At 53.5% G+C, this 22,281-nt stretch overlaps 1 protein-coding gene across 1 annotated transcript; it reads right to left on the reverse strand.

Moving 5' to 3' along the window:
• Positions 1-373: 373 nt before the first annotated feature.
• On the reverse strand, positions 374-21,480 carry SLC13A2 (solute carrier family 13 member 2). Its single transcript, XM_033847537.2, is given in 13 exon segments — positions 374-544; positions 1,037-1,174; positions 1,819-1,980; positions 3,112-3,233; positions 3,521-3,609; positions 3,822-4,040; positions 5,895-6,017; positions 6,119-6,299; positions 6,847-7,061; positions 7,157-7,316; positions 7,319-7,433; positions 8,072-8,200; positions 21,352-21,480. Coding segments are annotated over 13 exon segments (1,926 nt in total). The 5' UTR covers positions 21,454-21,480.
• Between the last annotated feature and the right edge of the window lie 801 nt (positions 21,481-22,281).

Consider the following 22,281-nt stretch of genomic DNA (forward strand, 5'->3'; position numbering starts at 1 on the left):
CAAAGACCTGGAGTGCCAGACAGAGCACGCTGTCGTGTCTGTGACCTCGCAAGTGTACGTTGTCAAGCACACACCACCTAGGATCATCACACACGCAAAGCCCCCTTGCAGAACATCCTCACATGACACACCATCTTTACACACACACACACACACACACACACACACACACACACACGTACATACACATACACACACTTTCCTCAGACACGTAGGACTGAGCTCACATACATCTCCCTCGAAGACACACAGGAGGTTAGGTATACATGTGCCTTTCCCTCAATGTTTGCCTTGGGGCCTGGGTTTCCCCTCCCAGCTCAGAGGAATAGGAACGAGGTGGGTCTTCCTGGCTTGGGCCAGATTATACCATGGTCTAGGGGCTGGGTGTTGTGACGTTTGCCTGGCTGACCCCACAGAAGCCTGTGGTGTTGGACTGGGCCCAGGAGGGGAATCTGTGCAGGTCGAACATGGGGATGCTCCAGGTGTTGATGGCCAGCGTGATGACCAGGACCCCGATGATGTTGAGCATGAATCCTGCGCGGGCCTGGGGTGAGGAGAGCCAGTCTGGATGAGTGGGTGTTGAGCTGGGCCAGTACCCATTTCTTAGGTGTTCATAGGTGCTCAGGAGCTCCCTCACTAGCAAACCTCTCCCTGGGAAGTCCTCCCTTGGGTCTAACCTGCAGCACTAGGTGATGTCCCTACCACCAGCTTTAATCCCAGTGCTCACAGGGGAAAGGGGCGCTTCCAGAGCCCTGAGTCATTCTCTCTGAGTCCATATCCCTGGGTCCGGGTGCCTGGCATCTCGGTGCCTTCCCTAAGTTCCTCACCCCTCCTCTTCCTCTCAGTGGCCTAGGGCTGGCAGGGCCTGAAGATACTCCAACTGGGGATCACGTTCCAGCCTCCCCCGCTGCCACCCACCCCAACAGGGTCCACTCTAAACTCTGAGAATCTCAGCGGCTTTAAGCTACTTTGTGGTCCACCAAGATGGAAAGACAGAGCAGGGAGTGCTGAGGCGTTGGAGACCCCTGCCACTCACCATGTCTGTCACTTTGAGGCCCCCGAATGAGAAGGCGATGGCGTTAGGCGGGGTGGCCACAGGCAACATGAAGGCCAGGGAGCTGGCAAGCGTGCAGGGGAGCATGACGTAGAGAGGGTGGATGCAGATGGCCTGAGACTGGAGGGGGAGACAGTGGGGCAGAGCTGGTTGCAGTCTCCGTCCCAGAGGGGAAGGTGTGGTCCCCATTCTCCTGCTCCCCTCTCTGAGGGACAACCCCCATCCCCACCCCAATATACACTCTGGCCATGAACCCACCACTTCTGCCAGAAGGTACCTGGTGACCTGGAAAGGGCCCCTTGACTTCTCTGGAGGGGATAAGTGTGCAGCCCTGCCCTGTGGGGCGTGGGAAGGGGAGGGACCCATAAAACGGATCTCAAAGGGGCTTGTGGGTGTCATCATCAAAGGCTGTGGGAACGCGCCTGGAGAAGGGGCTGGGGACGCTCCGGGGAGCAATTTCATGCCGTCACCTCAGGAATGACAAGAACAGGAGCTGGCCCAGGGAGGTGGGCGAGGCCGCCAGTGATCCCCATCAGGATACTCCAGGGGTGATATCATCAGGGATGGAGTGAGTCAGGGGGCAGAGGGCCTTGGGGCCCAAAGTTACTGAAGAGCCTGGGGAAGGGTGGAAGCTCAGGGGTCTTTTCCCAGAAATGAGAGGAGGTGCAGACAGGTCATTCTGACCTTCAGGCAGGGCCCCGCACTTCTGCAGGCAGTGTGGGCAGAAGGGCTGCCTGGAGGAGGTGTCTGCAGGGCCAGCTCACCATGGAAGCCAAGATGGGCAGGAAGATTGTGGTGGTGGCCACGTTGCTGGTGCACTCAGTGAAGGTGGCGATCAGGAGGCAGAGGATTAAGGCAATGGCGGGAGGCGGCACACTCTCCAGCGGGGTCAGCTTGTCCCCCAGCCACTTCGACAGGCCCGATTCCTGTAGGCAGAGGAGGGTGATGTGTGGGAGCCTGGGCTGCCTGGGGCCCCAGAGTCCCCTGCTGAGGCTCTGGGAGGGTCCTGCTCTTGCCTGCGCCTCTCTAGAATCTTCAGAGAAAAGGGCAGCTTGGGAGGGAAGATGAGACCCAGCTGAAACCTGGGGGCCCCCTCTACTGTTCTTGAAGGACAGTTGGGTGTGGGCAGAAGGGTCAGATGGGAAGCGAAGGGGCTTTCTTGGGAAACCTGGGGCTTGGGGAGAGTAAAGACCTTTGACCCCATTTACTCCTGCTCTCCTGACCTCTCTTCAGGAGGTTCCTGGCCAACCTTAGCCCTCTGCCTGCCCCCTCCAGCCTAGCAGGTTGGGACAGGGGGCGACCTTGCTCCCAGCAAGGAGGGAGAAGGGGAAGGGCCCTGGTAGAGCCTGGGAAGAGGCCAACAGGGGGACGCGGACAGTTCACAGGGTCACAAGAGCTCCAAGGTCTTGCCTTGCCCACACCTATAATGCCAGACTGTGAGCCCCAGGGAGCTGGGACTTTATTATATACGATGTTGCCCGCTTAGCACCCAGCACCCAGCACAGCGCTTGGCGCAGTCAGTGAGCGCTTGTTGGAGGAACTAACCAATCCCTGACCCAGGATAGCTCCTGTCCGTGCAGTGAATGAGCTTAGCCAGAACACCGAGGCCTGGGGGTGCAGGTTCAGGGATTTCTGTCTGGGATGGAGGCTATGGGGAATGACGACCCGGTCCCCAGAGCCTGGCTGGGTATGAGCATGGTGCCCCCTGGTGGCCTCAGCTAGCAAACTGTGTCAACCCAATGCCAGCCAACTACTCCCTGGTGCTAACGCTTTGGCATTCTCTGTCTGGCAGGCGGTGAGGGGATGGACTGGGTGATCGCCGAGTACAGTCCCTGCTCACCAGAGAAGCCCCCACTAGGGAGAGTCCCTATGGCTTGTGTTTCCTCCCCCTCTCTTAGGGCTCTAACCTGTTTCTCCAGCTGCTGCAAAGGCTCTGCCCACCAGGGGGCTCCTAAGTGGGGGGTCAGGGCTCCCCTGTGTGGGAGAGAAGCAGGGCCCCTCTGTCCCTGTCACAGGGTCTCCCTCAAGTGGGTTGGGGAGGGAGTGGGGTCTGTCACCTCACTGCCCTTGGCCAGGGCAAAGCCACCGCCCAGAAGGAGCACGATATTCCAAGGCATCTTCTCTTTAACTATCTTCCAGTTGAGGAGGGCAGGAGGGGCCTTCAGCTTCTCTGGTTTTCCTACTCCCCAAGCAGAAGAGGATGGGTCACCAAGAGCCAGCAGGCTTTCCTCCCCTTCCCTTCCCCGCTCTGTACGGGTGGGTCCCTATCAGAGCTTAAGGCATGGAAGAGAGGGACCCTCAGTTCCGCAACATCACGACTTTGTCCCTGAGTCCCTGTGCCCTTGGCAAATCGCCCCAGCTTCTCTGGGCTTGGTCTACTCCTGCCGAGTGTGGTCGAAGGGACGTCACATGCCAGAAGGCAGGGTCTGCCCAGAGGCCCTTCTCTGCCCCAGACCAGGTGCTTACCTGGTTCCTGAGTCAGCCCTGGGATCTTGGAGGGCACGATGAACAAAATTACACCGATTAAGATGGCTACTGTCCCGTCGGATGGCATGCTGCGGGCGGGGCAGGGAGGGCAGGCTTAGCGGCTTAGGGCTGCTCAGGGTCACAGGATGGAGGGGGGCTGGAGAGGAGCCCCTCCCACAGATGTGCCAACCCCTCCTGGCAAGTTCCCCCCACCTCAACCCAGCGTTACTTCCTGTTCTGCGTTGGGGGCCCTGCTCCCTTCCCTCCTCTTGGAAGTATTTCTCCTCCCCGCAGTGCTCACCTATTCCCATTCTCATCGGAAAAAGCCAGGTTACCCCAGCCGGTGAAAAAGCCTGGCTCCCGAGTGAACCAGAGCACCACCAATAAGACAAAGAGGATGGTGACAGCCTTTTCTGCAAAGGTCATGGGGCCCAGCCGCTTGTGCTCTCTCCGGATGACTTCGAAGGCTGCTCGCTCTTGTTTCCTCATCTGGTCCCCCAAGCCACAGTTCTTCCGGAAGCTACAGGTAGGGGTGGGGACAGCTCGTAAGGGCACTACACCAGGCAGGGGAGCAAGGGGCTGTGAGTGCCTGTGGTTTTGTTGTTGTTGTTGTTTTGGCCGGTGCCACGCGGCTTGCGGCATCTTAGTTCCCAGGCCAGGGAGTGAACCAAGGGCCACAGCAGTGAAAGTGCTGAGTCCCAACCACTGGACTGCCAGGGAACTCCCATGAGTTGTAAAGGTTCCCAAGGTTCTGGAAGAAGAGCAGAAGACTCTGGAGCGTCATGGCTCTTATTTAGCAGAGGGGAGGCTGAGGATGGGAGATTGGGTTTCCCTGTGCTTGTCCCTGCTCCATGTGCCCCATTGACCCCTCTGTCCTTCCAGGAATTCTCTTGTGCTGAGCCCTCCCTTGCCCAGAGTGAGGAGGCCCTAGAGGTCTAGACCCCAGGCCTCCTTCTGGCCCTGACTCATCTCTCCCCACCTCCAATAGCCTTTCAGGAAATCCTCCCTTCCCTCTCTTACTGCTTCTGGGCATCCTCTGCCAGCCTGGGCCCCACCCACACTGTCTTCTGAGGCACAGAAGTCTGCAGCCCACTTCCATGTGCTTAACTCACTTTGACTTTTCACTTGGGCAAATCTCAACTCCCCTGCTGGACTTGTGAGTTCCTCAAGGGAAAAACCATGCTTCACACATCTTTGAATCCTTGATGTTGCTTAGCACTGTGCTGGTCTCTTTGACTAACACTTTGCTTTGTACCATCCCCAACCTCAATCCAGCCTCCCTGCACCTGCCCAAGCAATTTTACAGCAACAATGCTTAAAAACTCTCAATGGCTCCCCACTGCCTGGGCAGGATGGACAAATAACAACTTATACCCATAATAACAGTCATACCACCACTCTTAACCTGTACTATAGCAGACATCACTAATCAATCCCAGACTTGATTCCAGCTGAGCTCCAGCAAGGTCTCACATGATTTTCAACTCAGAGCTCTAGTGACTACTAGTAATCAAGGGCTGGAAGTAGGAATAGAACCTCTTTACTACTCTTGGCCTCAAGAGGAAGGTCCATACTCTTTATGTGGCACACGAGATTCCCCATAATCTTCCCCTGCCTACTTCTCCAGCTTCATATGCTGATACTCTTTTTTTCCTCTTTGTGTTTCAGTCACACAGAACTAGAGTTCCCCCAAACCCAGCATGCTCTTTCTTGCCTCTGTACCTTTGTACACAAGCTCTTCCTGCTGCTGGAATGACTTTACCTCGTTCTCTACCTGGCTGACTTCTAACTCTACATGATTCAGTTCAGGCATCATCTCTGCCAGGGGACTTCTAGAATCTTCACTATCCTGGGCTGTCCTCCCACAGCACCTGGGCTTTCCTCTGTCACTGCTCCTACCTTATCATCACCCATTAGATGGTGAGCTCTGAGGACAGGGACTGTCTAATGCTTCTAGCGTTCTCAGTGCCTAGCAGAGGGCCAGGCACACAGTAGGAGCGCAACAAGGACTTTTGTAACTGACGATGCTCACAGCGTGTGCTTCTTAAGCACCTGCCAAAGGATTGGGGATTGTTATGGAATGGGACCTGGCCTGGGCATCAGGAGATCTGGTTTTCAATCCCAGCACTGACATCTCGTTGTGTACCATGTCTTGAACCTCAGTTTGCTCATCTGATAGATGGGCTAATACTCTCCAAACAGTAATTCCCTCAAATGCGGGGGGCAAGTGCACAGAAGGGCCTTGGGAGGGAAAGGCCTTCTCACCGGGATGGTGATTATGCCCTTTTCCGCAGGGCTACCTGGGTACCAAACTGGAAGCTCCTAGAGGGTAAGGGCAGGCACCTGGACAGCTCTTACCCACTCCACCACTTACTTGAAGCCTAAGAAGAGGAACTGCAGCCACACCCAGGAAAGCAGCAGCAAGATGACCATGGTGGGGAAGGCAAAGAAAAACCAGGAGGCGAAGTTCACCACGTTGCCATTTTGGGGAAAGATCCTGAAGAGGGATTCAGGCTGCTGTGTGACGTTGCCCGGCGACCAGCCTGCTCCACTTGCCCCCCAGTCAGAATGCAGACCCCCTCCCACTCAGTCACTCACGAGTTGACCTGGCCTTGCAGTACCAGGTTTGTTGTGGTTCCAGTCAGGGTGGCGATGCCCCCGATGCTGGCCGAGTAGCACACACACAGGCTCATGCCCTGGGTGAAGCGGAGCTGCTCCTCGTTCCGCTGTGCCCTGGACTCCGAAGGAACAGGGGGCGCAGGGCCATCCTGCTTGTTGTCTGGGAACAAGGGAGAGCTCAGGTTGGGGATGGGCGCAGGGCCAGTTCTGGGGAGCCTGGTGGGAGCTCCAGGGTCTCTGGGGCACCTTGTCACTGAGCAGCCTAGACCCAGGCTGGGGGGAGGGCAGAGGCTGCTTCCAGGTCTGCAAGGGCCAGCACTCCCTGGAGTCTCAGGCCGGAGTGATCCCCCCAGACACCACCTGGCCCAACCCCTCTTCTGAGAGAGGGAAACTGAGGCACAGAGAAGGGAAGAGGACTGTCCAAACCACACAGGAAGAGTGGAGCCTGGACCCGTGACAGCCCACCCAGGCTTCCTCTCTCGGCTTGCCAGGGTGACCTAGCATCTCGGTTTGCCCAGGACTGAGGGAATTCCCTGCCTTTTCATTTCAAAACCAGGAAAATCCCAGGCAAACCAAGGACACGTGGGTCACCGAACTTCTTGCTTCCCTCTTCTCTCCCTCAACGTGTCAGGATGACTACTCCTCTCATGGGCATCGCCTCAGACCCTCCTCAAGGACTGAGGGTTCGGGGCAGGGCCTGGCGTCACCTTTCTCGTCAAGCTTGGTCTCTTCCTTCTGGGGACTCGGCTCCTGGAGTTCAAAGGTGGGGTTGTTCCTGCCCTCCTCAGCGTCCGTGCCCGTGGGCGTCCCGTGCAGCTGATCCAGGACGGCACGGGCGATGGGCACCATCATGGCAGTGGTGGCTGTGTTGCTGATCCACATGGACAGGAAGGCCGTGACCACCATGAAACCCAGGATCAGCCTAGCGATGGACAGACAGACACGCTGGTGCTCCAGCATCCCTTCAAGGGTACGCTGCCACCCCAGGTCCTCCAGACTTGGTCTGTGGGAACTCACAGGGAGGGCCGCACCCCGATGGTGAGAAGCACGCGGAGGGCGATGCGCTTGTGCAGATTCCAGTGTTCCACGGCCAGGGCCACTAGCATCCCCCCGATGAATAGCATGTTGCTGTCCTTCAGGTACTCAGTGCTGACCTGGCAGGCGGGGACAGTGGAGAAGGAGGAAGGGCTCCCCCCGTGCCTCTGGGCGTACAGGGTGCCGACACTGATATTCCCGCACATGGAGGTTGGTCCCCTGGGCTCTTGGACCCAAATGGAAATGGTCTTTGGATCATCTGCCATTGAATATTAACCAGTTTCCTGTCTTCCTGCCAAAGTCATTCTTTCTCCCCTCAGGAATGACTGAGACATCATCTAACCTGAATCCACTCCTGTCGCAAGCCATTGACTGAGACAGAAAGCATTTAATGCTCTTTCTAGAAACTAACGCAGCAGTTCTCAGTGTGGTCCCTGGGCCAGCATCATCAACAACCTGGAACTTGCTAGAAATGAAATGCTTAGACCCTGCTCCAGATCTCCTGAGTCAGAAACTCTGGGGTAGAGCCAGCAATGTGTTTAAATAGTTCTGCAGGTGATCCTGGTGCATCTGCTCAAGTTTCAGAGCCACTGAACTAGAAGGATACAAACTCTCTAGCTGGCTATCAAGGCCCCCTTTTCCTTCCCTCATCTAGGCCTAGTTGCTCCCACTTTGAATTAACTCTTGACACCAACCACGCACCTGGCATTTCTAGAATGCCTTCCCCCCTGTCTTCTAGTTGACTCCTCCCTCAGTGCTCCCCAACCTGCCAAGCAGAGGCAGGGACCCCTCTTCCATGTGCCCTGTCTGTGGTGAGGCTTCCTCCGTCATCAGCGTCCTAGGGCAGACCCCCCTCCACCCCTGGGAGCACGTCCTCCTGTGGGTGGGGAGGCTTACCACGGAGGCACCCATGATGCCCATCATGGGGAACATGACGGTGGGGAGGAAGGCGGTGATAGCCAGGGGCAGAGCCTCGGTGCACCAGAGGAACGCCATGAGGATGATGGTGTAGGCACAGTAGGCTTCCTGCAGGCGGGAGGGGAACGGCAAAGCTGTTGGAGGGGGCAGGCCTGTGTCCCAGAGTCATGTCACCTCCTGTCCCCAGAGAAAACAGGCCGTTTGTAACAGTGTGGGGAGAGCCTGTGAAACTCACAGTCCTGGATTCCTGAGCCCCAGGTCCCATTTAAAAATAGAAATAGAAAACAAAGCAAAACACTCACCACCTTGTCTTTAACCCTGGGGAGCCTAGACATTATAATCCAGCCACTGGATTATAATCCAGTCCCCTGGGGACTGCAGGGGGCTCAGGTGAGGATCCTTACATGAGACGGGGGCTCATCTAGATGAAACTGGGGCCTGGGAAATGCGGATCCCTGCCTGGCACCCTGGCCTTCCCTGCTTCATCAAGAGCCTGTAAGAGTATATTTATTTGTATGACGATTTAAGTAGTATTTGTTCCTTCTGCTAGGAGCTGAGTTCCATGAAGACAGAGTCAGTTTTGTATCTGGATCCTTGGAGCTCAGGACCCAGGAGGCTTCAGAGCAAATCTTTTCTGAATGAATAAACCACTGAAAAGTTTTAGGAATAGTGGGGTCTCCTTCCTAGTAATCCTGGCATGACCACTGTTTCACATAACTCCCCTATCCCCGCCTTGTGCGGGGAATTGTGGAGTAAACCCTGAGTCATGGTCTTGTGGGTCTTGGGGTACCAGAGGCCCCCCTTTCCCTCATGAGGCTCCCAAAGCTAGAAAGTCCTGACCTCAGGCCTGGGAGGGGACCTGGAGCAGGAATGAAGTCAGACAACCCCAGATGTCAGGGGCCCACCCTCCTTGACAGAGCCTCTCCGCAGGCCTGGGGAGGGAGGACGGGGGAATGATTAGCCAGAAGGAAGCCTCCAGGGAAGGGGGTGCCTGGCATCCAACCCTCCTCGGGACACCTGCCCACTCTTTGTTTGCCAAAGGAAGAGGCTGCCTGCTGGGACTATGGGCTGGGGACTCCTCCTCTCTTACCTGTCTCAACTGCCCTGCCCCTTTTGCTTTCTCCACCTGGTATAGGCTGGGCTCACCCCTTATACCTCACGCCTTTAGTACCCTGAAGCTTGAAGGAAGGTCTTGGGGAGAGAAAGCTGCTGTTTACCGAGGAACTCTTAGGAGCTGGGTGTTTTCATGTTTGTAGTTACAGCCGTGGATGTGTGTGGTGGTCTTATGTTATAGATGACCTCCAGAAGGTATGTGGCTTGCTCAAGGTCACAGAACTAGGGAGTGACAGAGCCAGGTTGGAACCCAGGCAAGGTGTGCAGGATTGCATAATTCTAAGAGCACTCCCCGACTAGTCTACATCAGTGGCATCCTGGGGGGTGGGGTGGCACCCAGCCTGCCCAGCCAAGTCCGTCTGATGCCAGGCTCACTTTCTTTCCATGAAACTTCCACCACCTTTCTCACCCTGGACATGAACTCATTGGCACATAGGGTGGGGCCACCTTGATCCTTGAGCAGAGATCCACCCCTCCTCCTCCCCCAGCAGGCAGTAGATTCTGCTGAAGCTGCTGTTCTTTCAACCATTTTCTCACCTGCAGTGTGCACAGCCTGTTACCCATCTTCCCGTGGGGCTAAGGGCAAGCCAGCCCTCTGAACCCTGGTGTGCCCCCCATGCCCTCACCCCCCAGAATTCTCTGGCCAGAGACAAGGGGTGGGGGCTGGGCCGGATGCCTTTGCTGATTCAAGAAGAAAGCTCTGCTAATAACGACAGCAGAAGCATCGTCAAGGACTACTCCATGCCAGGCATGGTGTTCTATGCACTTCAGGTGGTTTTTAATGACATTTAGTTGCTCTGTGAGGGAATGACTATCGTTCCCATTTCACGGATGAAGAAACAAAGGTGAAAATAAATTAAGTAAATGTCTCAAAGTCACACAAATCAGTGAAGAATCCAGGCCATCTGGTTCTTGAGCCCCAGCTTTTTGCTTCTCCCCTGAGCTTTCTCCCTTGCTACTGGAGGGTGTCCCCCAGCCTCAGGTGCGCTGTGACCAGCAGGGTGTACGGGAGTGAGTTAGGACTCTGGATCCAAATGGAACTGTCTTCGCTGGGGCCTGCCACTTCCTGTTGCCCGGCTCTGGGCAAGTTCCTTCACTTCTGGGTCCCCATCTGCACCCTCCAAAGAGAGCTGTGAGCATCAATGTGTTGAATCTATGGCTCCTCTACTCCTTCACAACTTCCTGGTGTCCCTCTCCGTGTCTGTCCATCTGTCTCTGGATCAAAACCCAAGACCACTTTCAAAGTTCCATTCAGAAGCTTACTCTGGCCCTGGTGGCTCTGGCCCCGTGTCCCCATCCCACCCTCCTGGGTAGTCGGTCCAACTGTAGAGTTAGTTGGTCCGTAACTCGCTGACCTGCTTTTCCTGGTTCATGGGGCTCTTAAATGGGGCATGGAATGCCAAGGATTCATGAAGTTGGATGGGAAAACAATTTCATCTTTTAGCTAACATCTAACTAAGGTTATGAACAGAGGCAACAAAACCATAGAGCTGCTGTTTTGTGGGGGTGGGCGGGGTGGGGGGGGTACCTCACCGTGCAGCTTGAGGGATCTTAGTTCCCCGAGCAGGAATCGAACCCGGGCCCACAAAGCGCCCCGAGTCCTAATCAGAGGACCACCAGGGAACTCCCAAAACCACATAGCTGTTAACGTTGCTATGGGCGATTTTGTCACAGATACTTGATTGTGGCTGTCAGCTGTTAGGTACCTGCACAGATTAGTGGTTGCAATGGACTCAAAATATATCTCAAAATATTGTTTACATCCATCACTCTTTTGAAATTATGGTAGTTATTATACCAACGCTAGATCTTATTTAATGCTTTAATAAGGAAGCATCTGTATTTCTGAATTGCAATTAATTTTTTCATAGTTTTATAACTGTATTTCAAAATGGTTGGTTTCCTTTGTCATCCTATACATTTTATTTCGTGCATTTCAAAGCAATATTCTGAGAAGGGCCCACAGTCTTCACCAGACAGCCAGTGGCATTCATGGCTCAGAAACGGGAACAGAACCTGGGGGATCCTTTCTCCTTGGCCCCGCAATGTGTCTGATTCCACGATCTGTATCCCCTGTGTTAGAAGTGGGAAGTCGGGAATCAGACCTGGGCTCCAGGGCCGCCTTATACTCTCTGCCTTGTTGCCCAGCTCAATGCATCTTGGGCTGGCCAAGCTCAGCTGGTGGCCTATGGCATGGGCCCCAACTGGCTTAGTCCCCAGTCATGCTACATTGCACGACTCCATATGCCATCGGCAGAGGGCACAGCCTGCGCCCTGTCTGAGGCAGCCCCTCCTGGAGCTCAGATGCCAGCAGGGAATAATTTTCTCTTGGCGGCTAATGCTCTTCTTTCTACCTCTGTCAGTACGTCGTCCTTCTGCGGTCCAGCAGGCTAGTTGTTCCCCAGCTGCTCCTTGGCTGTAGAATGTACTCCTTTCTCAGCCTGGGCTCTGGAGGACAGGGGTCAACTTTCTTTCACCTCCCTGTCTCTAGCCCCTCCCTCTTTTGCTGGTGCTGGCCTGGGTCTATAAATCCTTCCTTCCCACTTGGGCCCCTGGCCCTGCTGTGCCAGGAAACTACCGTGGTCAGATCCCCATTCCTCTCTTCCCCCAGGCTGTCCCTGCTATTGAGGGCTCATCAGGCTTTCACTGGACAAATAACCTCTCTGCTCCAGGTCTCCAGTCCTGCTGGTTCAACACCTCCAATGCTCCCCTCTACTTCTCTCCAGCTCTGGGCCAATAGCCTGGTCCAAGCCCCGGCATCTGTTACCAAGAGTTCTGCAAGAGCTTCCTTATTCACCTCCTAGCTTCCTCTTTTGCCCCTGAAATCTCTTCTTCTTGCTGTAGCCAGAGTGATCTTGAGGCACAAACCTGTTTAATCCACACCCTGTCCCCCAACACACACACACACACACACGCACACACACCCCTAAAAGCAGCTCAAATCCCTGCAGGCTTTCCCACTGCTCTTAGGAAAATTTGGGGGCTGGTCTGTGCCTCTCCTCCTTGCTCTCTCTGGTCCAGCCACAGTGGCCCTCTTCCAGTTTCTCAAATGCTCCATCTTCCCTGTAGCCACAGGGCATTGGTACCTAATCTCCTCTCTTGTCTTCCCTCCCCACTTTGCTCACCTGATGTCTACTCATTCTTGAGACCTTAACTCAAATATTCCTTTTTCAGGGAAACCTCCGTGTGTTTCAGGGGTATATTCCCCATTTTTCACAGCCTATGCCCCTGTACCTCTTCTGCATAGCACTCATCACGGTCTGTAGTTAAACATTTGCTTTCACAAATTTCTCATGATGAATATCAACCTTTGTTGCCAGACCTTACTCTCCAGGGAGCAGGGTCTGGGTCTGTTTCTGCTCACATTAGCAGGGTGCCTGGCACCTCTACGGAGCTGACACTGGATAAATGAGTGAATGAATGTCAGACACTAGGGTACAGACATGAATCAGACCTGGCCCCGGCCTTCGGGGAGTCTGAGTGCCCTGTGTGGGCTGGTCTGTAGTCATGGCGGGCTGCCTGGCAAAGCCAACAGTGAAGAGAAGAGATAAAGCCTCAGATGGCTTCCAAACCCCAAGGCTGGTAACTTGCTTCTTTTGTGATAGGAAACAAAGGTCAGAGGTCAGGAAACCTGAGCGCCCAGGCCCAGCTTTATTGTCGCATGTCCTTGGGCAAGGTATTTAACCTCTCTCAGCTTGGGTTTTTTTTTTTTTTTTTGATAAGTAATATTGAGCATTTCTAACTATACACACATTACTGTCTTTTATGCAGGGTCCTTTTCTACAAATGGGAATAAGAGAAACACACTCCTTGCTGGGTTATTATGAAGATGAGGGGTGTGACTGAGAATGTCTAAGCTGTAGAGGAGTGTAGATGGCAGTGAGCAGATCGCTGGGTTGGCCTTGGCGCAGAAACCTGCTTCCGGGCTGCTGCGGAACCAGGGTGGATACATGACATACAAATGAAGATGGTAGTGCCAGGGAATCCAGGGTAGACTCTGGACACTGGGTGTGGGCAGGGTGGGGACCTGTGGGCATCACGGCCTTTACCCGTTACGGGCACAGAGCAGCCTGTGGCCATTGGGCAGCAGCAAAAATGCCCACACTCTCAAAGGTGTCACATCTTATTCGTCCTGGTGATTGAAGGTTAGCCCTGGGGTGGGCTACTCCCACTGCCCCTCTGCGCCTGGCAAGTAGGGATGCTGCTGGGGAGTGAGGCGAGGCCCTGGGTGGCAGCCAGCACCATTGCAAAGGAGAGACCAGAGAATGGAGTCCCAGAGATGGGGCCCCTTCTCTGAGCCTCCCTCCATCTGGACTGAGGAAGGCTTCCAGAGAGGGCACACTGAGCGGGTACTGAGGGATGAATAGGAGTTCTGTGGGTGGGCAAAAGGTGTTAGCATGAGGGAGTAAGCACAGAGGGAATGGAATGAGGCATAAAAGATCAAGATACATTCTTGTGGGGGAAGGGATGTAATGCTCGCCTGCCTGCCAAGAGAGGAATCTAGGACTTTATCTGGAAGACAAAGGTGAAAACGGGAGGAGGCCCTTGAAGGATTGTAAACCGAGAGGGTGACACTGTCAGGTTGGTGTTTCTATTAAAAGATTACGCTGATGCCGCCATATGTGTTTTTTAAAAATGTGTCCACAGGTGTTTGTATACACATAGGAAAATCTCTGATTCAGGGATTCTTACCCTTTTTTGGTACCAGGATTCCCTTAGCAGCCTGATGAAGCCTTCCAACTCCTTCTTAGAATAATGTTTTAAAACGCATTGAATAAAATGCACAGGATTACAAGGGACACCAATTATATCAAAATACAGTTATTAAAATATGAAAAAATGGGTAAGACAGTGATATAATGTGACTCTTAACTACTAAGCTCTTCACGGGCTAATGGCTACTGTAATTTCAAAGTCATGGTTAACATAATATGTCAAGGGACTGGCAACAGTTCTCATACGATTTGAAAATATCTCTGATACCTACTGGTGGCAAAGTCAAAAATATCGTTCTTTACTGTCGTGGTTTGTTGTCCACATTCATCACAGAAGGAAATGTTTCACCCTTTTGTGCTGTTGGACTTTGTGTAATGTGCATGTATCACCTAATTAAATAAATCAATCACCTCAAGATGAAAATAGGGGGCTTACACCTGCGGTACTGTGGCAGGTGGATTGGCAGACACAGAAGCCGGGAGGTGACAGGTGGCCCTGCTGGGATGTCCAGTGGGGAGATGACAGGGGCTCAGAGAAGTCATGGCAGTAGAGATGGAGAGAGAGGACGGACTCCAGAGATGTTAGGAGATGGAAGACAGAGGGTTTGAGTGATGGCTGCTGGGTCGAGTGGGAGGAGGAAAACTCCAGGTGCCTTTCCTGAGTGTTCAGGTGCGTAGTGACCCCAAGGAAAGGAGCCATGAGACAGGACTTGGGGAAGGAGGTGCAGAGTGGGGTGTGTGTGTGTGTGTGTGTGTGTGTGTGTGTGTGTGTGTGATATTCATTCCAGGAATAATAGGCCCATGCAAATGCCGAATACCTTGAGAGACTACACATAAAAGGCGACAATGGCCAGTCCATACGCAAATATATGTCCTACAATCTCTGCGGTAACCAGCCCTGTAGCCAAACTACCACCTGCATAGCAACTGACCCCAAATGGGCAGGATTTGCTCCATGACCGCCAGCCTCCTTAATTTTCGATCCCCACTTGCTCGCTACCTCCACTTCCAACTCAGGACTAATCAGTGAAAACCAAATGTGCTCTCCTAACAATCAGAGAGGATACCCCACTTCTAGTTAGCCCCCCTCCAGCTTCCCCCCGCCAACAACCTCCAGTCAGGGCACCCCTGAAGGCTTCCCTCTTTCCACTCTAAAGCGTCCCCACCCCCTGCCTTTGAGGCTCTGCCGAAAGCAAGGATGGAGGCTGATTCCCTTCCTAGCCTCGTCTGATCTCATCTGAGTGATCTCTGTTTAATTCCGCACCTTAACGTGAATGCGTTTGTTGCATCATCTTCTGCTTTAAGAGGCCAAAGGGAAAAACAATGGGTCTGAGTGTCTGAGAAAAACAATGGGTCTGAGTGTCTGAGAAAACAAAAGTGCGGGGGAGAGTCCTGACATCACAGTTTGGGCCAGGGCCAGGGCCAGGGCCAGGTCCAGGCCCGCCTGCGTCCCCTAAAGAGCAAACCGGCAGGCGGGAGTTGAAGATGAGAGGAGCGTTCCCGCACTCCTCCGTGCATCTGAGCCCTACAACTGCCCTGGGCCCTGCTGCTGGATTCCGTTCAGGAAACCGTACTGCTGAAGAGTCTCCTTGGCTTTCCCATTCTTGACCTTCACCTAGCAGGTGCTGGAAGTGTGGACATGATTTGGTCATCTGGGGGTGAAGTTCGAGTTGGGGAACCTTCTCTCTCTTCTCCAGGGATCTCCCTGGCTTTGGAGGCTGGCCCTTACTCCCAGGGCCTTCAGAGGCCAGAAAACCAGACTTCACGCAGTCCAGTGCTGATCGTGGCCACACTTAAGGACCACACCTCACTGCCCTGGGGGTGTTGACCAGACACACCCCGCCTTCCTGTTTCATTGGTGGGAACACCAAGGCCCTCATGAACAGAAGAAGTAGTCTATGGAAATAAGTCAGGTATCTACACAATGCCCGAGACTCTGTGTTGTGTTTTCCAGGGGCCCGGAATTCAGACAAGGGGCAGACGGTTCAGGGAAGCATTGTTTATCAGGGAAGATAGAGGCCTTCCAGGAAGGCCCCAGAAGCGAGGTCCAAATTCCTTGCACAGTTTTCATGCCCACAATCTTGGTCTGTCTTTGGGGTTCAGGAATAGCTTGCAGTAAGGGTATTTTAGTCACACAGATTTTAAAGTGCGTGTGCACGCACACACCTACTGTTCTTATATCCTAGGAATGCAGGGATTCAGAGTAAGAAATCCTGCCCTCTGTTCTTAATGTAAATACAGTCTGGATTTCAGCTAAGCTCTGTTCTGGCAAACATGGTACCACGGGCAGATAGTTTTCACAGATGATTCTGTTGGGTCCTGGGAGGTATTTGCATTTTCGACTCTAACTTACTAGCTCTTTGACCTCTGAGTAAGTATTTATCCTTCGTGACCCTCAGCATAAAATCCTCAATCCTTCCCCGGACGTTCTAGGGCTGACATTGGCTGGCCTCTCTCTACCTCTCTAAACTTAACCTCAGTCATCTTCTGCTCACTCAGGTCCACATGCCGTGCCGGCCTCATTTATCCCTCCACCTTGCCAAGCTCACCCCTGGCCTTGGGTTTTGCACTACGTGTTCTGCCTAGATGGCTCCTGGCCCAGAGCTGTGCTTGGCTAGCTCTTCCTTGCCAGTCAGGTCCTAGGGAAATATCAGCACCCCAGGAGGCCGTCTCTGATCACTGCATCTAGAGCAGTCCCTCCCCAGGCCATAGTCACAGCCTGCTGTATGGTTTTCACTGCATGGACAGTATATGCTTTTTGTGTGTCCCTCCACACCCCCTGCACCCCCAGGATCGCAAGTTCCCCTGAATCCTACCTCCCACCCCCTGCACCTAAACAGTACCTGTCACTTGTTCCCTAATAAATGAATGAACGGATGAGTGAATGAATAGATGTCAGGTTTCTGGCACACTGATGGTGCTTCTTGGGTATCTGGTTGCAGGGGTTGGGGAAGCACTGAGAAGACCTCAGGCCTCACTGGCTCCCAATCACTGGGACCCCGCAGTGGGCGATGGGCATTTCTAGGATTCTGTTGCTAACTCCTCAAACACTCCTTACTATTTCCAATCCCCACGCCTTTGCTCCTGCCATTTCCTTCACCTGGCCTGCCCTCTATTGATGCCTCTGACTGTTGAAATCTCGCTCAGCCTTCAAGGCCTAACTCAGACTCTCCCTTAACTCAGATGGAAGGATTTTCTCCTTCCTCTGAGCTCCTGCAGACTTCTGGCTATAATCCGTGTGGCATGAACACGCGGTCCTCTAGATTGAAAGCATCTTGAGGACAGAACATCTGTATTCCTTTTTGGTAACCCCCAGCACAGAGCAAGAGCTCGACAGACATCCCAGACTGAACGACAGTGGAAAGATTGGCTGACGGCTGGATGGACATGACGGTAGATGGCTCAAGTGGTGACTCACAACAGGGGACTACCTTGCATCCTTAGACAGCCTTAGCCAAGGCCAGATTCCAGTTCAGACTTTGCCTTTTTCTAGCTGGGACTTGAGGCAAATTCCTTTATTACTCTGGGCCTCAATTTACATGTCTGTAAAATGGAGACAACAGTAGTAACCTCACAGTAACTCAGAGGTTATTTCGAGAAATAAATGGGTTAGTGTTTTGAAGTGCTTGGTACAATGACTAGCACACACAAAAATACCGAAGAAATGTCAACAAGTATTATAAGGACACAGGCCTGAGCCTAGTCTGGGCCTCCTCTTTCCCACTTCAGGGCCCAGGGTCATGGAGGTAAGCTCAGGATCCACTGCAGAGAGCAGGGACTCAGCAGGAATTCACGACGGGGCCCTCTTTGCCCACATTCAGTCATTTGACAAGTATTTGTTGAACACCTACTATGTGCCAGGTACTGGGGGTTCTGCATGGAAGAAGACAAAGTCCCTGCCTTCACGGAGCCTACATTCTAATGTAGCGGGGGGGTCAGAAAATAAATAGAAAATAAAGGGATACAGGGCTTCCCTGGTGGCGCAGTGGTTGAGAGTCCGCCTGCCGATGCGGGGGACGCGGGTTCGTGCCCCGGTCCGGGAAGATGCCACATGCCGCAGAGCGGCTGGGCCCGTGAGCCATGGCCGCTGAGCCTGCGCGTCCGGAGCCTGTGCTCCGCAATGGGAGAGGCGGCAACAGTGAGAGGCCTGCCTACCGCAAAAAAAAAAAAAAAAAAAAAGGGATACCTCATTTCAGATAGCAAAAGCCCTTTAAATAACAGGTTTTTGAATAAAAATGACCGGTGCTGCTCAGAGAAGCCTTTTCTGAGGAGGCGGGTTTCAGCTGACATGTAAGAAGTGAGAGGGAAGCCTCTGGGAGAAGAACATTCCAGGCAGGAAGATGAGCAATTTGAGGAAGAGAAAGGCTAGAGAAGAGCAAATAAGAGGCAGGATACGGGGCAGGAGCCCCCGACGACTCGTGGCTACCCTGAGAGGTTTGGATTTTATTTTAAGTTTGACAAGAAGCCTCCGTGGGGTTTTAAGCAGGGTAGTGATCTTATGTTTGGAATAGATCATCCTGGAGTTTGGGTGAAGAACGGTCTGGGGACGTAGAGAACAGACTTGTGGTTGCCAAGGGGGAGGTGGAGGTGGGCGGGGGATGGGCTGGGAGTTTGGGGTTAGCAGATACAAACTATTATATAGAGAATGGATAAACCACAAGGTCCTACTGTAGAGCACAGGGAACTATATTCAATATCCTGTGATAAACCATAATGGAAAAGATTATGAAAAAGAATGTACATATATGTACAACTGAATCACTTTGTTATACAGCAGAAATTAACACAACATTGTAAATCAACTCTACTTCAATTAAAAAAAAAGAGAATGGTCCGGAGAGGAGTAGGGATGGGAGAGAAACGATGGCGGCCAGGACCAGAGTGGAGGTAGTGGAAAGCGATTCCATTCAGTGTATTTTTGGCGAAAACACTGGTCAACAGGATCTGCTGGTGCTTGTGGAAGTGAAGGAACGAAAGACATCAGGAATGGCTCTGAGGTGGACGGTTGAGCCTTATCTTGAGGAATAAGATCGCAGGGAGAGTCGGCTGAGATGAGTAATCAGGGTTGTGATCTGGATATGCCAATGTGTATGCTGCATAAAAGGAAATGTTCAGGGCTTCCCTGGTGGCGCAGTGGTTGAGAGTCTGCCTGCCGATGCAGGGGACACGGATTCGTGCCCCGGTCCGGGAGGATCCCACATGCCGCGGAGCGGCTGGGCCTGTGAGCCATGGTCGCTGAGCCTGCGCGTCTGGAGCCTGTGCTCCGCAACGGGAGAGGCCACAACAGCGTACCGCAAAAAAAAAAAAAAAAAAAAAAAGAGAAATGTTCAGGGGGGAGGTGTCCAGTGTTAGTTGGATAATACAAGTTTGGAAATTAGAGCTGGGGTTTCAGATTGGGGAATCATCAGCATAGAGATGCTTTTTAAGGCAGGAGACAACAGATCACCTGCGGGCGAGGATAGGGAGAAGTAGCCGGGAAAAATGGTCAAAGGAAAACCAGGAGAAGCCAAAAGAAGACAGCATAGCAAAGAGGAGGTGACCAGCTGTGACGAGCGCTGCCGAGGGGGTGAGGGTGGTGAGCATGGAACAGGGGTTTGGTGACACGGACGCTGATGGGAACTTGACAAGAGCCCTCTCGGTAGGTAGAGTCTTGGAGACTGGATCTGTCTGTCTAAGGAGAGACAGGTAGTGTAGTCAGTCTCTGAGGCCTTCTTTTGGGAGAGAGAGCAGAGAAACCAGGTATCTGTGGAGGGACTGTGGGACTGACGGAGGGTTTGTTTGTCTTTTCATGTGAGAGGGATTAGAGCTTGTTTGCATGCTGATGGGAGAGATGAGGCAAAGAGGGAAAAGTTGATGATGCTGGAGAGGAGAGGATAATTACAGGAGCAAAGTCCTTGAGAGGGACTGGTAGCCAGGGCCCCAGTGGAGGGGCTGGCCTCCACAGATGGAACCTGGGACAGTTCATCTGAGTCAGGACAGGGGAGACAACATCTGTAGGTGGGAAGCAGGCGGCAGGGAGGGGTACAGCACAGGGAACACAGGGGCTCCTGACACATCGCACTCCCACAAGGAGGCCTGGCTTCTCATCCTGACTCAGGCTTTCCTGAGTGACCGAGGGCAAGTTTCTAAATCTTTCTGGGCTGTACCTTCTTGGGGAGTAAAATGGGCATCACAGTTCCTGTCTGTCCTTCCTTCCGGGATTAACACACTTGGCTCAGCCTGTCTAGAAACCGATCTGATGGGTCCCTAGCATAGAGAGGCCACTGGCTTTGGCCTGGGATGAGGATCATCTCATAGGTCAGCCAGGCCCTGCCACCTACCAGGAGCTGTGCCACTACCTCCCTAGTTCTTTACCCTTCTGGGATACCTCGAACAAAAATCTTGCCTCGATTTCCCTGTCTGTGACTAAAGGAAGCAAATGGCTCAATGAGCAAGTGAGGGTGGGGCGGCGGGTGTGGGGTGAGGCCAGGGCCAGGATTAGGTCTCAGCCTTCCGGAGGCAGGCAGCACAGGCTTTGTAGCCAGACCACACCCCCACCCCACTGCCTAACTATGCCACTTGCCAGAGGGAGGTTTCCTGTGAAGCTTGGACTTCAAGGCCGCCTCCTGGACCTACCCTTCCCAAAGTCCCGTGTTAATTTTAGATTCAAGATCTTGTCTTCTTTTACTTACAAGGGGGGCCCCAAAGTGTATACTATCTGACCTCCAGAAAACAGGATCTGCCCTGGGATTTTGGGTGACTTAACTTCACTTTCCCCGTCTGTAAAATGGGAGTCAGACCTGCGTCATAAGATGGGAGAGAGGGTTCCTGGGTACATGGTACAGGGTGTGCAGTGGGGGCCTCCAGTAAATGAGAGCCGAAGTTATGACTCCTGCTGCTTGCATGGGGATGGGCAGGAAGCAGTGGCATTTGCTCCTCCATTCAAGGTGTGCATCTGTATTGCCCACTGGCAGGATCTCCTCCTTCAATTCCCACCCCTCATCCGCAGGAGACTTAGCTCTTGGGATCACAGGTGAGCGCCTCCTCTTTCTGTTTGTACTCTTAAATGCACAAACTGTCTGAGGCCAGCTTCCTTCTAATCCCCTTCCTTCCCTCTCAAGCAGCTAGCCCAGCTCATACCCTCCCAGTCAACTCACCTGCTTCCACCTGCACCTCCTTTACGGCGCTAGGTTTCCTGCCTCCCAAGGGAGTAGATACCAAGTGCACCTAAGCAATTCACATTGGGCTCCTACTACTGGGTGCCGAACAAAAGCCCCCGCATTGACCTCTTACTCCTCAGGCCTCAGGAGGACCAGGTGGTGACAGCCTAGGCTGTCAGGCTAGGAGGGATGAATGGGTGATGCTGGTCCTAAGGATGCCCGACCCCAGGGCCACACGGCCCCTCCCCTGCTCCCTTGGAGCTTCTCTGTGCCCAGGACCCCACGTCCTTACCTTAGTCGGGATGAGGATGGGCAGAGGCAGCAGGAAAATGGGTAGGAAGAATACAATCAGGTAGAAGCGATAGGCCCACAGGCCCTGCCAGCAGGTGGCCATGGTGTGGATCCACGTGGGCTGCCGGGTCACCCTCCAGATGCAGGGAACTGCAGGACCGACCGTGTAGCAGGTAGCCGGCTAAGCAGGTTTATATAAAGCCGCTGGAGGGTTAACCATTGACCCACCCTGGCAATCAGAGTGTTTTTAGAGTCCCGGAGGTGACAGTCAGGAAGAAGGATCTGCAGGGAGTGTAAAGATCAGGAAGACTTTGCAAACAAAGGGAGGAGGGCAAGATCCGGGGATAAAGCCTTCAGTTTCTTTCAAGAAGTTGAGCCCAGAGTTAATTCCTTCTGTGTGTGGGCTACTAAGGGCTGAATGTGGAAGGAGCAGGAGAAGGAAGGGCGCCTGGGAAGCCCCACAGCCGGCATCCACGGAGCAAGTCCCAGAGCACGCTCTCCAGCCCAGTCCCCCTCTCTCTTACTCCTCCAAAGAGGAGTTCTCTGAGCAGTTTTTACAGGGCCTTGGGTTGGGCAGCCCAGCCTCCAGAGACATCCTGCCCTCTGGGGGTTTCCAGTCTAGGACTGAGGAAGGGCTGCAGTAAGCCCTTCTCCTTCCAGGTATCAAGGAAACTGTCAGAGCCACTGGAACCGACCAACTCGTATGCACTGTGTGCTGTGTGATGCACTGACAGTCATTCTTTCGGCTGCCCTGAGCAGCACGTGGGATCTTAGTTCCGCGACCAGGGCTTGAACCTGCTCCCCCTGCGCTGGAAGTGCGGAGTCTTAACCACTGGACCGCCAGGGGAGTCCTCTGCAAGGACTTCATTTGGGAACAGTCACTTCCTTGTTGATGTATGATAGGGATACAGTAAAGGCTCACTTTTGTAGG

Source organism: Tursiops truncatus, chromosome 20 (genome assembly GCF_011762595.2).
Source record: "Tursiops truncatus isolate mTurTru1 chromosome 20, mTurTru1.mat.Y, whole genome shotgun sequence".
Classification (NCBI taxonomy): Eukaryota; Metazoa; Chordata; class Mammalia; order Artiodactyla; family Delphinidae; genus Tursiops; species Tursiops truncatus.